The sequence below is a fragment of the Dipodomys merriami genome, unplaced genomic scaffold, assembly GCF_024711535.1.
Source record: "Dipodomys merriami isolate MVZ:Mamm:240054 unplaced genomic scaffold, mDipMer1.0.p SCAF_70, whole genome shotgun sequence".
Lineage (NCBI taxonomy): Eukaryota > Metazoa > Chordata > Mammalia > Rodentia > Heteromyidae > Dipodomys > Dipodomys merriami.
The window spans coordinates 3,510,016-3,524,424 of NW_027206291.1; the positions used below are offsets into that span (position 1 = coordinate 3,510,016).

Consider the following 14,409-nt stretch of genomic DNA (forward strand, 5'->3'; position numbering starts at 1 on the left):
GAAGAAAGGAGTAAAAGAGTGAAAACCAGGATGACTCAGCCAGGTGCTGGTGGCTCAGGCCTGTCATCCTAACTACTCAGGAGGCTGAGATCTGAGGATTGCAGTTCAAAGTCAGCCTGGGCAGGAAAGTCTGTGAATCTCTTCTCTCCCCCTGCTCCCCTTCCCCCTCGCCCCAGTGGACCTATGGCTCAAATGGTAGAGTGCTAGCCTTGAGCAAAAGAGCTTAGGGATGGTGCCTAGGCCCCGTGTTCAAGCCCTGGGACTAGCGCATACACACACAAGAATGGGTGACTGGAACCAGGAATCCTTGCCATTCTGTGTCACTGAACTCCACGTGCGCCTGTGGCCTGAAGTCATGTTAGCTGGAATCCCACATGGGGAAGTCCCAGCAACTGGTCATCACCTGCTAAATGTAATCCAGAGCCGCTGAGGAACACACCCCTCAGCCCCAAGCAAATCGGTTTCCACTGGTTTTGCAATTTGTGTGTGTGTGCGCGCGCACGCATGCGTGCACACTGGTCCTGGGGTTTGAATTCAGGGCCTGGGCACTGTCCCTGAGCTCTTTATTCAAGGCTAATGCTCTACCACATTAAGCCACAGCTCCACTTCATCTTTCCTGCCTGGGCTGGCTTCAAATCATGATCCTCAAATGTCAGCCTCCTGAGTGGCTAGGATTGGTTTGACAGTTTCTCTGAAATGTAATTTTGTTATATTAAGGTGTTGTATGGAGGGTGGCTTGGCAGTATTTTGGCCGCAGCAGGGTGACTGTGGCCTCCTGTCCCTTAGACCTTGGCTTTTTACTCTGTTCATTTCAGCACATAATTGCCGGCCACCTTCTGTGCTGGCTTTAAAGCATGCCCCTAGGTCTCTGGTGCCCATCCATCCGGAAGTGGATGCCTGGCCTACAGCCAGCTGGTCATTGAGTGCATGGGACAACACTCAAACTGTGTCCATCAGGGCCACAGTGGCAGGATGCAGTGTCCACCTGCTGGACTATACTAGGAGAGTGCCTGGTTAGCACTGGACTTTGAATGAGGAGGTCCTTGTGCCTGTTAGGCAGGTGCTCTTAATACTGAGACATACCCCCAGCCTTGTTTTTTTGCTGGTTTGAGTTTGGGTCATGTTTCCTTCCCTGGGCCTGTACACGATCTGCTTATTAGACTTCTCCTTGTAGCTAGGATCACAGATGCGCACCAGGTGCCACTACGCTTGAGCATGTTGTCCTAGCTACTCAGAAGCTGTGATCCGGAGGATCAAGGTTCAGAGCAGCCTAGGGAAATGAAGTTTAGGAGACTTCATCTCCAAAACAACCAGGAAAAAGTACTTGCATCTCAGTTACCCTGTAGCCTTTCTGGGCAGCACTGGTCATCTCTAGTCTGGATCAGTTCTCCATTTCTTCTTCCTTGACCAGGATGTGTGTAGCAGCCACTGCGTTGTGTGAGCCCCCTAGCTGTGTGTTTCCTTGTAAATACATTTGTGTTCTGTAGTGCCAGCGGGTTTTACGTAGGTGTGTGCGTGCACTGGAGTGCATGCAGCCTCCAGGGAGGCCACGTAGGTTGGGCTGAACATTTGGGAACAGTTTAGACTCCTGGTGTGGAAGCTGTCAGCTGGGCAACTTCTCCCTTCCCAAGTAAATAGGGAAGGTTTGAGGAGTCGGGAGGAAGCTGGTTCCTCCCCTGTGATGGCCAGCCGTCTTCTTTGTCAAAAGCTCTCTCTTCATTATTTTGTTGCAATCAAGGAAACAAAACTACAAAAACTCAAACTTGCACCAGGCGCCTGTGGCTCACGCCTGTCATCCTAGCTACTCAGGAGACTGAGATTTCAGGATCGAGGTTCAAAGTCAGCCCGGGCAGGAAATTCCGAGTCTTTTTTCTCCAGTACTCAGAAAACTGGAAGTGGCGCTGTGGCTCAAGTGGTAGAGCACTTGCCTTGAGCTGAAGAGCTGAGGGACAGCGCTCAGGCTGAGTTCAAGCCCCGGGACTGCCCACTGCCCCCTCCCCTGCCGCCCCCCCAATCAAACTTTCAACACGTTGGCCGCTGTGTCACAGAATGTCCACTAGGGGGCAGAAGAGCACTGGATACATTCAAAACCTGCCCCAGGCTATGGGCCTGGAAACAAGTTTGTTTCCTAAGAAACTCAATCTCCAAGGTCCCTGACTACCCCTGGGTTCCCTACTCCAGGCCCCCAGGTGCACCCCTTCTCCCGGGCTCTCAGTCCCCAGGAAGCCTGGGGGGGGGGGCTGGAGACCCCCTGTGGACCTGGCTGCAGAATTCATGAGCACTGAGGGGATGCCAGCGTAGAGGTTGGTTGCCACTCTTCAAAAACACCTGTGAAGGGGAATTTGCTGGAAAGATACCAAGCTGCCCAGGGTATCAAAAGGAAGAGAGGTGGAGAAGAGGGGCCGAGGCTGTGCTTCTGCTCACAGTTGGGGTTCTGGGGAACAAGTGTAGGGTGGGTCAGCTGGGCACTGGGTGCTGACCACATGCCTCCCCTTCCCCAGCACGCACTGACAGGCACCTCGCTGCAGGGCCCCTGGAGTCAGGGTCCCTAACTGGGGTGTCCACTCAGAGGTGTCCAGTGCTGCCCAGTCCCCACCCCTGCAGCCCTGTTCCCTGCTGCCCCACCCTCTGCCTGGCACTGAGGCCTCCCCTCTCCTGCTCTGGGCTCCCTCCCTCTAGCTGAGCTGTGACTTGAGTTCAAGGCCAGCTTGTGGGAAATGCATTGGGACCCTCTCCCAAAACCAAAATACCTGTGATAATGCACTGATAAAGGGTGGTTAGGCACTGGTGGCTGATGTCTGTATCCTATTTGGGAGGCAGAGCTCAGAGGACTCAAGGCCAGCCCGAGTAAAAAAGGTCTTAACCAAGTAAAAAAAGCTGGGCAAGGTGGCCTGTCATCCAGCTGCTCTGGAGGACTGTGGTTCCAGGTCTGGAGACAAGTCTCTGAGATGACATCTCGAAGCCAGACATGGTGGGACATGCTTGCTATCGCAGCTAAGGGGAGATGGGAGTGTAAATGAGACCACAGTCCAAGCCAGCCTGGGCAAAATGTGAGACCTTGCCTCAAAAATAGCTCTGTAATCAGGCACTGGTGGCTCACGCCTATAACCCTAGCTCCTCAGGAGGCTGAGATCTGAGCATCGTAGTTCCAAGTCCATGAGACTCATCTCCAGTGAACCACCAGAAAACTGGAAGTGATGCTGTGGCTCAAGTGGTAGAGCGCTCACCTTGAGCTGAAGAGCTGAGGAACAGCGCCCAGGTGCAGAGTTCAAGCCCCACCACCACCACCACCACCAAAATAACTACAACAGGGGCTGGGTGTGTGGCCCAAGCAGTAGAGCACCTGCCTAGTAAGTGCAAAGCTCCCCCTTCCCCACCTCCCTCCCCCCCCCCAATGGTGGCTGAGTACACGGATGCCTGGGTTACAAAGCAGAGGGTGGCTGCTACTGATGGGGTTGAGACCTACTGGAAGATTCCGGGACAAGATGCTAAGGTGTGTGCTAAAGAAGATGGGACGTTATATATTGTAGAACACTACACAGACTGTAGAGAAATGAGATCATGTCATTTGCAGGATGAAATTGGAGGAGGTCATGTTGCGTCAGAGAAGGCATGCTCAGAAAGCTAGTGTCACGATTTTGCTCGTATGTGGAAGCTAGAATTCAAAGACAGCCTTATACAGGGGCACGTACATACATATGCATACGAGAGAGACAACAGAACATGATTTTAACTGGGGCAGTGTAGGGGGGGAGGGGAAGGGGAGGGGGAAGAAAAAGGGCGGAGGCAGTACATAGTGCAGCCAGCTGTGTACAAATGAAAGCTGGTGATTAATAACGGATGGGGGTGCAAGAAAGAAAAAGCAGTAGAGAAGTATTCTGATAAAAACATAATATTTGCACATCTGAAATGCCCTGGTGAAAACCAGTGTAACACACACACACACACACACACACACACACACACACAGAGTCAGGAAAGTAAAACAGGCTTGGCGGTTGGCTGGGCTGAGCAGCGTGGGGAAGGCTGGGGGCATACGAGGAGGAATAGGCCCCGTGTCGTGTATTTGCATATATGCAAATAGAGATGGAGGGGATGTGGAAAGGGTGGGGGGTGAGGCGGATGCAGATCCACTGTGTTCATGTATGAAAATGCCACAGTGAACCCCATTTACTCCCCAAAGTGTCTGGGGATGTGTATGCTGTCACAAGGGGCGTGGAGTGGGGGGGGGACACCAGGGAGATGGTGCTCAGGATGCCCCCAGAGCACGGCCTGGTCGGGGAGAAGGTGCGTTGTGGACTCGCCTCAGGGTTGTGTGTAAACTTGGTGCTCACGAGATGGGCATGTGGGTATCATTGCCATCTTTCAGGTGGGGAAACTGACACCACGGCGTTGGCAGGGTGGGGGTGGGGCAGGGTCTGCGTCTCCGCTGTGTGGTGCCCATGAGCGCGATCTGGCGGCGTGCAGGAGGGGGGCGGGGAGGGAATGGGGGCTGTGTGGGGTGCTGCCCACCTCGTGTCAGGCCAGCAGCAACTTCCCAAGGCAGGGACAGTGATAGACGCAGCTCTTCCAGGGACCCAGGCTTTTTTTATCTGGCCATCCTGACTTCCACGAGGACTGAGATGGCTGTTGGGGCTCCGCCCATCGTGTCTGCAGCCCCATGTTCCCCTGCACACCTACCTTGGCGCCGGAGGCTCAGACAGGAGCCTGCCCAGGGACAGGTGACATGTGGGCTTGCTCTCTCCCTCCCTCCCAGGCCCTCAGAACCTTAGGCAGGGCTGCCGTGAGGCGGGCAGTGGGCATTTAGTGGGCTGTGTGGCACCCGCTAGCCTGGGCTGTGGGGTCTCAGCTACTGAGGACAGTCTGAGCCTGGCAGGGGATCGGCTGGAGCATGTGGGCGTTGGCCTGGCACGTGGAAGTGACACTGGACATGAATCCACCCCTCTGGTTCATTTCACTGTGGGCCTGCTCACAGTCCCCCAAGAGGAGGACGGTCCCCCCAATAGAGTTCCTGGTCCCACCGACCTCAACATGCTCTCTGGGCCAAGCCACTTCTGCTGTAAAGAGATGCTGGGAGTTGGGGGGTGGCTGTCTGCAGATGGAGACACAGACGGGACCAGCCCTGCTCAGGACTCCTGGATCGTGGGTGTCCCCTGCTCCCCTGTGGGAGGTTGCCGAGAGTGGGGTGGAGGGGGGCCAGGGGGGAGGCAGAGCCTGTCTGGGTCCCTGGGGAGCAAATACAGTGGCTGCCGGGGCCATTACGTCCGCTCGGCCAGCAGGAGGGGGGCCGCTCTGGAGCCCTTCTTTCCTGCCTTGAACTATTAGACCAGACAGACAGCATGATCATTATGGACTTTTTGTTGGAAAACAAGTGCATCTTTCCCTCCCTGCACCCCCACCCCGCTGCACCCCCAGTATGGGCGGAGGTTTCAAAGGCCACGTGAGTTACATTCGTACCTTGTGCGTGAATGAGAACAAAACCTTGGGGACTTGATATGCTGCAGTGAACACGTTCCTAAGAAACCTTCTAAGAACAATTACAGCACAAAACTATCGGCAAAACATTTTTCCAAAAAGAGAAACTATTGCATTTCATTAGGTTGCACCTCCTAGCCTAGAGGCCTGCTCCCCGCGTGGGGCCGGAAGTCCTGCGTGGCACAGGAGGGGGGGGGTCGCCGCCCTCCAGGGGGTCCTTGGCGTCTATGTGTCCCTAGAGAAGAGCTTCACTTGGAAGAGGTCAAGTTGGGACTTGCTGGGGCTCAGCACTCCAGAATGGCTTATTAGAGGGAGGTGTTCTGGAAGAGTCCGTGGGTCCAGCACTGCTGTGGCAGAAGATGGCCGGTGACCCTGACCCCCGCCGGCCCCTGGAACAAGGCCGCTCCAGACCCAGCAGTTTGGCAATGAACTTGGACAGAAGCCCGTCGCCGATCGCTTCTGATTTTGATTGTTTAGACACAGTGGGCCAGGTCGTGTGGCTCCCTGGTTGTCAGGCTGTGGATCTGTCTGGTGTTCCGGCCTTTGGCACGTGGAGAGGGGGGCTCGTGCCTCAGCATGCCCAGGCCATGGGGCCAGGACTCCGCGTCCCATCCTGAGGGGACCCATGGGTCAGTGTGCTCTGCAGCGGCCCACAGGGCAGGGCGCGGCGGGGGGAGGCTGCCTGTGCCCTGGTGCTCCCCTCCCAGCTGCTAAGGGACGGGGGGCACCCGGGGGCTACCGCACCCCAAGTGACACCATATAGTTTCTGGGCCTCAGGCCGGGGGGGCTCCTTCAGTCAGCGTAAACATCACGTCATCTAGAGGCACTAAAGCAGGAGAGGCAGCCGAGGGAGTCCTGCTTCCCAGAGGCCGGCCACACCTTCTGGAAGCTCTGGAAGGTGCTAGATGCCCTGCAGCGGGTGGCTGGGGTCTCCTCGCTCCCGCTTCACCATGGGCTCACCCAGGCTGTGGCCGTCCGTGTCGGCCTCGCTGCTGTGTCTGTCATTCATGTCCTCTGTGGGGCCCGCATGGAGGGACAGAGAAGCCCATGTTCAGACGGGGGCGGCGCAGATGGCCTGGGACCTGTGGCGGCCGGGACGCCACCTGACCTCAGCTCCCGCCGCCAGCCCAGGTCGCGCACAGGCGCCCCGGGCTGGGCCCACCTCGGAAGGCTTCTGACCTCTGACCTTCTGGGACTGTCACCCACCGGCCGGGGCCTGGCTGCCGAGCCTCCCCCAAGCATCACAGGAGTTGGGCCAACTCCCGGGCCACCTGCCATCCACCTGCCTTGCCCCTGCGCTCCTAAACCCACCAGGGCCACCCCAACTTCCATGTGCTGCTCACAGGACGGTGGCCCGGGGTGGGGGTGGGGGGGAGGGCTAGGACACACGCACCTTTGTCCAGCAGCGTCAGCGACAGGGAGGCGAGGTCGCTGAACTGTAAGAGAAGCCGGGGTCAGGCGCTGGGGCGGGCGGCCATCGTCTGCGGGGTCTGGTAGGGGAGCCCACAGCACCTTTAGCAGAGGCCTGCTTGGGCCCTGGGCAGCCTGGGGTGCCGGCTCACCTGGAGCCCCTGGAGGCGGCGGGTGGCCTGGCCTGGCCATGGCGGTGTGGGACTAGCCACCTGCTGTCCTGGCCCACATGAGATCACACTGCCACCCGGGGCTTCTGGGCTGGGTGACCCCCAGGCTGTGCCCTGCCCAGGAGCACCAGCCGCCATGGGGCCGTGGCAGGTGCATTTTACCGAAAGCTCCACAGGCATCACCTCATTTCTTTCTGGAAGCAACCCCAGGCAGCACAGCAGTTATACCCCCTAGGAAGCCCCCCTCCAAGTGCCGAAAGGGGCTGCACAGGCACACATGCGCACTGCAGCCATGGGCGCCCATCACGCGCGGAGCACTACACAGCCAGGAACAGAAGCAAGCGGTGACCATGCCGCAGCACGGAGGGACCCTGGGGCCACTGCGCTTGCTGGGAGCAGCAGACACACAAGGTCCCGAAATGTGCCGTTCCAGGGACAGGATGGGAAACTTCCAGAACAGGCGGCTCCAGACACAGGCTGTGGACTGGCGGCTGGCCCCAGAGGGGCGGCTTCCTTCCCGACGTAGCGGAACAGGTGGTGGTGGCCGCGCGGTGAATGCGCCCACCACTGTGCCCCCGCGCCTCTCTAGGGCGTTAGAAGCAGTCAGCCGGGGATTGCGCCTGGGGCCCTGCCTTGGGGGCAGCACCCTGGCTCAGAGGAGGGGGGTGTGACGCCGAACCCCTGCGGGGCTCCCTCACCTCTCCCATGACCGCGATGGGCGTCTCCCCGGTGGCCTCAGCGACCCGGTTCTCCACCAGGTAGAACATGTACTCGTCGTACAGCAGCCGGATGAGGTGGAACGAGCCGAAGCTGGCGGCACTGCGCAGCGTCAGGTCTCGGATCACCATGGAGCTGGGGGGTGGAGTGGGGCACAGAAGCCAGGAGACTCAGGGGAACACCCCCAGGCACCCAAGCCGCCCTCAGACCTGCCGGCTGTGAGGTGGGAGTGGGGGAAGGGCAAGTGCAAAGGTCCTGAGGCACCCAGGCCCGGGTAGAGTGTGAGGAGAGACAGTGGGACCAACTGGGCTTCTTCTGGAGGGATTGGCCAACTATACAATGTTTTTCTTATTTTTATGTTTTTGCAGCATTGGGGTGGAAGCAGGACTTCATGCTTGCTACCAGTTGAGCCACGCTCCAGTCCCTCAGCTGTACTCATGGTGGGTAGGGGCCTCACAGCCCTTGTTGGCTCTTGTTGTATTTCAGGTAGTGCCTTGTGCTTTTGCCCCAGGGCCGGCCTTGGACCTTGTACCATCCTCCTTCCCACAGCCTCCTAGAATAGCTGGGACCACAGGTAGGTGCCACCATGCCTGGCCTTCTTTGTTTAAAATTCCTATTCGGTAGATTTCCAGTCCAGGGACTAGGCTGCCAGTGCTGTGGTGGAATCAACAGTTGTGGACCTTTTTGTGTGTGTGAGTGTCTGTACCAGGGCTTGAACTCAGAACCTTGTGCTGTCACAGCTGGCACTTTACCACGTGAGCCACACTTCCAGTCTGGCTTTCTGGCTTTTTGGTAGTTAACTGGAGATGGAACCTCACAGACTTTCTGCCCAGGCTGGCTTTGAACAGCCACCCTCCAGGTCTCAGCCTCCTGAGTAGCGGGGATCCAGTGGTGTTTTAAGGAGGTTGGTGGTGTGGGAGGCTGCAGAGGACGGTACAGGCATTTCTGGGCCACAGTGTGGGCTCCTGCCCAGACTCCTGCCACCCCACCGACCAAACGGCTGTCAGCCTCGCAGGCTCCTCAGTCTCATGAGCTTGCTTCTGGAAACAAGCCTCTTTATATTGAGTCTGCATGTAATTTTACAGATGTACACTGGCTCCAGGGGGCAACAGGCCCCTGAATGGCGGCCTCCCCTCTGCTTCTGTCCCCATACCTGCCAGCCCTGAGTGGCCTCTAAATGCCATCAGACGCAGGCCATGTTCCAGACTCTTATTTTGTCTGCCATGTCATCCGTTGCTCCTGTTTCATGACTTTTATTTATTATTTATTTTATTTTTTTGGGTCCGGTCGTGGGGCTTGAGCTCTGGGCCTGGGCGCTGTCCCTCAGCTCTTCAGCTCAAGGCTAGCCCTCTACCACTTGAGCCACAGCGCCACTTCTGGCTTTTTTTTCTGTTTATGTGGTGCTGAGGAATCGAACCCAGAGCCTCAGGCATGCAAGGCAAGTGCTCTACCACTGAGCCACCTTCCCAGCCCCATGACTTTTATTTTTTACCAGGACTTCAACTCAGAATCCTGAGTCCTTTTTTTTTTTTTTTTGGTCGGTCGTGGGGCTTGAACTCTGGGCCTGGGCACTGTCCCTCAGCTCTTCAGCTCAAGGCTAGCTGTCTACCACTTGAGCCACAGCTTTTTCTGCTTCTGTGGTGCTGAGGAATCAAACCCAGGGCATCGTGCATACAAGGCTAGCACTCTACCACTGAGCCACCTTCCCAGCCCCTCCTGAGGACTTTTCTATCCAACCTGGCATTGAACATGGACCTTCAGATCTCAGCCTCCTGAATAGCTAGGATTATAGGCATGAGCCATCGGTGCCTGGCAAATCATGTTTTGCTGGTTGTTTTTGATGGTACTGGGGATTTGAACTCAAGGCCTCACCCTTGCTAGGCTGATGGTCTACCATTGAGCCACACCTCCAGCCATGATCTCAATGCTTAAAATTTTAAACGTTAGTTTCTTTTGGTGCCTGGGGCGGAAGCCAGAGCCCCCCATGTACTGGGCAAGCTCTGGCTACTGAGCTACCAGTCCCTGAGGACTTTGAGAAACGTGTTTACTGTCACCCTGGGAGAGCTGCCCCCAGGGACTTACCTGTAGAAGGACCACTTCAGCAGGAACTGGCGGGCGGCCTTGGGAAAGCTGGGGCTACCCACATGTTGCTTGAGCACCTGTGTGACCACATTGTCCAGCCAGCTGGCCCACTGCTCCAGCGAGCTCTGCTGCTGCAGGGTCAGCTTGAAGTCCTGCTCCAGCCTCTGCACCACGCTCTCCTCGCACTGGCACACCCATGAGGCCTGCTCCTGCAGAAGGAGGACGGCCTGTGAGACCTGGGCAAGCCTAGGATAGAGCCACAGGGACCCAGCCTTCAGCGTGGCTCATGCTGCACCTGCTGTGATCCTACCTTCTGTGTTCCTGCCCCTCCCTCCATCTCATCAAGAGCCAAACCCCAGCCTTTTGTGTGTTTGGGGGTTTTTGTGTGTGTGCCAGTCCTGGGCCTTCACCTCAGGACCTGGGCACTGTTCCTGAACTTTTGTGTTCAAGGTTAACACTCTACTGCCACAGCTCCACTTCTGGTTTTCTGATGATTAGTTGGAGAGAAGAGTCTCACGGACTTTCCTTCCTGAGCTGCCTTTGAACAGCATCCTCAGATCCCAGCCTGTTGAGCAGCTGGTATTACAGGAGTAAGCCCCTGGCACTGGGCTCATATTTTCTTTGTTGAGACAAGAGAATTTTTTTTTTCCTCAGGCTGGCCTAGAGTGCTACTTCTTCTTCCAAGTAGCTTGGATTATATGTGTGCACTTCCATGCCTGCCTGGCTAGTACTTAATGGATGAGCCACTCAGGTCTGGAAGGAGGCCTAGGCAAGGCCAACCACCTACGGTGTGCCTGAACTTCTTTTCTTTTTGTCTTTTGTGATGGTACTGGAGTTTAACTCAGGGTTTTGTGCTTTCCAGGTAGATGCTCTATCTAATGAGCCCCACTTCCAGCCCTTTTGGTTTCAGTTTACTTTTTTTTTTGGTCGGCCGTGGGGCTTGAACTCGGCCTGGGCGCTGTCCCTGCACTCTTCAGCTCAAGGCAAGTCTCTACTGCTTGAGCCACAGGGGTACTTCCGGTTTTCTGGTGGTTTATTGGAGATAAGAGTCTCATGGACTTTCCTGCCCGGGCTGGCTTTGCACTGTGATCCTCAGATCTCAGCCTCCTGAGTAGCTAGGATTACAGGCGTGAGCCACCGGTGCTGGCTCAGTTTACTTTTTTAGGTAGGAGTAGGGGCTCGTGTTTTTGCCCAGAGCATCCTGGACTGGAATCCTCACACCCGAGCCTCCCATGTAGCTGGGATGTCAGGCACAGTCACCAAGGGTTAGTGATTTTATTGGCTGAATGGGGTCTCATTAGTTTCCTACACAGGGCTGGCCTCAAACCACTATCGTCTCAATATCTGTCTCTCAGTTCTGGGTTTGCAGGTGTGAGCCACCTCTCCAGGCCTGTCCCTGCTACTTTTATGAGCCTAGAAAAGAGCCATGAAAACGGCCAGGAACGTGGTGTGAGGTCCAGGAAGCTGGCGCCCTAGGGGCAGGGTGGGCTGGGCTTGTGGGTGGGGCGGGGTCGGTGGATGCCTGGGCTGGAGGGGGCGGGGAGGGTGGGCGGTCTGGTGCCCAGGCGGCCCGCCGAGGTCACCTGCACGTTGGCGAAGTCCACGCGATTGAGGTCGCTGAGCATCTGGTTGATCTGGGACGTGTTCTGCAGCACGGCGCGTGCTGCCTGGGCCAGGTGGTTGAGCGACGTGTAGCGCCGCAGCGTCTGGGCGAAGGCGCTGACCACGCCCACCTGCGAGACAGGAGGCGGGGTCAGCCCTGGCTGCCCAGTGCTCCGGCTGGGCCAGGGGCGTGGCCTGAGGGCTGGCTCTCCCCGCCCACCTGGGAGGAGCCGAATGGGGGTCAGCCCTGCCCCGGGGGCGTGGCCTGAGGACCGGCTGGCACCGTAGGGGAAGATCAGAAACACACCCTGCCTGCTGCCAGAACAGGAGGCATCGTTTTTGTTCCCATAGAACCCACTTCTTTTTTCTTTTTTTTTTTTGTGCCAGTCCTGGGGCTTGAACTCAGGGCCTAGGCACTGTCCCCGAGCTTCTTTTGTTCAAGGCTAGCACTCTACCACTTGAGCCACAGCACCACTTCTGGCATTTTCTGTTTATGTGGTACTGAGGAGTCGAACCCAGGCTTCATGCATGCTAGGCAAGCACTCTGCCCTGAGCCACCTTCCCAGCCCAGACCCCACATTAGAATTTCTCATGTGTCTCCAAGACTCAAGGAACAGGGTGAAGGCTGTATCTGTTCTGGCCTAGCCAAGTCACATCTGCTGAGTTCTGTCCCGGCCCTGCCCCTGCCCCTGGAGCTCTTCCTGAGGGCGCAGCCAGCCTCTGCACACAGGAAAGGCTGCTAGAATCCATTTGCATCAAGTATCAAGTTCCACTCCATGCTGCCATTCTTTCCCCCCCCCCCCCCCCCCATATACCTTGGTCTGGATGACCTGCTGTGGGAAGTCGCTCATGGCATTTGTCAACCAGCCTTCCAAGCTCTTGGCAAAATTGCGGATGGCCTGGGTGAGGGTACCTGCAGGCAAGAGCAGGACTATGGTGTGGGGGGCCTGGCACTTCAGCACCCCATCTGCTGTGGCAAGCATGACCAAGGCAAGCAAGGCCCACCACACAGGACAAGCCGTAGCAGATGGCCCTGGGAGGGGTAGCCAGGGCTGGAGAGGCTGAGAAGCAGGGAGCAGCATCTGTCTGCACTGCTCACCCAGGTGACCCCTCAGGACTCCCCCCTTGCCCACAGTGGGCCCAGACTGAGCCACAGAGAACAGCCCACCTGGTGTCCACATGGGAAGGGTGACCATGCTATACTGTACCCGTGCATGGAAGTATATTCTACTAGCCAAACTCATTTTGTGATGGCTTTCTATAAGAAATAAAGGATGGGCATGTGGCTCAGTGGCAAGCGCTTGCCTGGTAGCATAGCCACAGCCCTGGGCTCCCGACCCCAACTACAGACACATAATCCTATTGACAAAAGTAACACTGCCGAGAAACTAAACAAGGTAGTTCAGGGGTGCACGTGTGTAACCCCGGCACTCAGGAGGCTGAGACAGGCAGATGGCAAGATCCAGACCAGCCTGGGCTATGCAGAGAGACGAAGTGGCCCAGCTCTCTCCTGGCCAGCTGCAGGCATAACCCACAGGCCAGGCAGCGGTGGCAGTATGAACCTTGGTATGGCTTCCTCACCCTCCCTGGGAAAATGAGGGCCTAGCCTGGTGCCAGGTCCAGCTATCTGTAGTCATCACTGTCACGGCAGAGGCCCCAGGACACTTGGGGAACAGGTCAGCCCTGGAGACACTAGTTTCTGTACTCCACCCTACTGGCATCCATGGGGTCTCAGGGCAGAGACACAGGCACAGACACGAGGGTCTCCTGAAACCCCACTGGGCAGCGCTGGTTGCTGCCCATGGGGTAGGGTCTGGGGTGGCCCCTGCTCTACCATATGCAGCGGCTATGACCCTGGCCAGTCCTCTTTGGCACAGGAAGTGCCCCCCCCCAGTGCTACCAAGGGTCAGGGGCAGCAGGTACTGGCACATCCTTGGGATGGGGGATTGACAACTTTACATGACCCTGACAGTGGCTTCCCATGGCAGTGGCTAGGGCCACAGCCAGGCTACTCCAGATGCCACCTGCCTACCTTCCAGGAGCCTTCCAGAAAGCACCATGTCTGGCCCTATCTTGGCAGAACTCAGGAGGGCCATTCACTTGGATGGTCACCTTGGATCAGAAGCAAGGGCACTTTCCTAGGCTCATGGACAGAGCTTGCACGTGGACTTCAAGCAGTGGGGCAGTCAGGAAGGGGCGAGGGGCAGGAAGGCAGGATGGCAGGGCCTCTTACTGGGGACGGGCCGCAGCACGTCAGGGATGAGGACCTCCACTAGGGCCTGGTAGAGGATGTGGTCACAGCCCCGCATCCACTTGAGGATGGGGTCGCACTTGCACAGCGAGATGAGCTTGTCCTTAGGGAGCACGGCGGCGCTGTCGGCCTCGTCGTCACTGTGGGCAGAGGGGAGACAGCAGTGGCCATGAGCTGGGGGGTCCAGGCCTCCCAGCCCTGCCCACCCCTCCTCTGCCGCACTGCACTGCCCAGCTCATCCCCTGTTGCCTCTGAGCCCCCATGCTGAGGGACCCACGCTGAGGCTGTGGTGACCGGTCAAGAGCTCTCTACTTGGGATGACACGCAGCCACCTTTAAGATCCTCCATTAAAAGCGATTTGAGCTGGGCACCAGTAGTGGTTTGTTATCCTAGTTACTCAGGAGGCTGAGATCTGAGGATCGTGGTTTGAAGCCAGCTGGGACAGGAAAGTCTGTGAAACTCTTTTATCTTCAACTAACCACCAAAATGCAGAAAGTGGAGCTGTGGCTCAAGTGGTAGAGAGCTAGCCTTCAGGGGGAAAAGCTAAGGGACAGTGCCTAGGCCCAAGTTTGAGCACCAGGACTAGTATGCCCATGCGTACACGCACACACACACACACACACACGTGAGGCTGGAAACACACACACACGTGAGGCTGGAAACTCACACCGGTAATCCCAGCTACTTGGGTGGATAGGAAGA

General features: G+C 57.1%; 1 protein-coding gene across 3 annotated transcripts in view; it reads right to left on the reverse strand.

Annotated features, from left to right (window-relative positions):
- Window positions 1-5,340: 5,340 nt before the first annotated feature.
- Rfx2 (regulatory factor X2) overlaps window positions 5,341-14,409 on the reverse strand; it is a 67,995-nt gene continuing 58,926 nt past the window's right edge. For 2 of the 3 annotated variants that reach the window (XM_070008264.1, XM_070008266.1), the window contains exons 12-18: window positions 13,690-13,847; window positions 12,272-12,369; window positions 11,438-11,587; window positions 9,855-10,063; window positions 7,754-7,907; window positions 6,869-6,911; window positions 5,341-6,489 (exon numbers count right to left, since the gene is read on the reverse strand). In XM_070008264.1, coding sequence (XP_069864365.1) covers window positions 6,377-6,489; window positions 6,869-6,911; window positions 7,754-7,907; window positions 9,855-10,063; window positions 11,438-11,587; window positions 12,272-12,369; window positions 13,690-13,847 — 925 coding nt within the window. In that variant the 3' untranslated portion in view covers window positions 5,341-6,376. Of the gene's footprint in view, window positions 6,490-6,868; window positions 6,966-7,753; window positions 7,908-9,854; window positions 10,064-11,437; window positions 11,588-12,271; window positions 12,370-13,689; window positions 13,848-14,409 lie in introns of those variants that run through there. The other variant, XM_070008267.1, reaches the window with a different exon arrangement.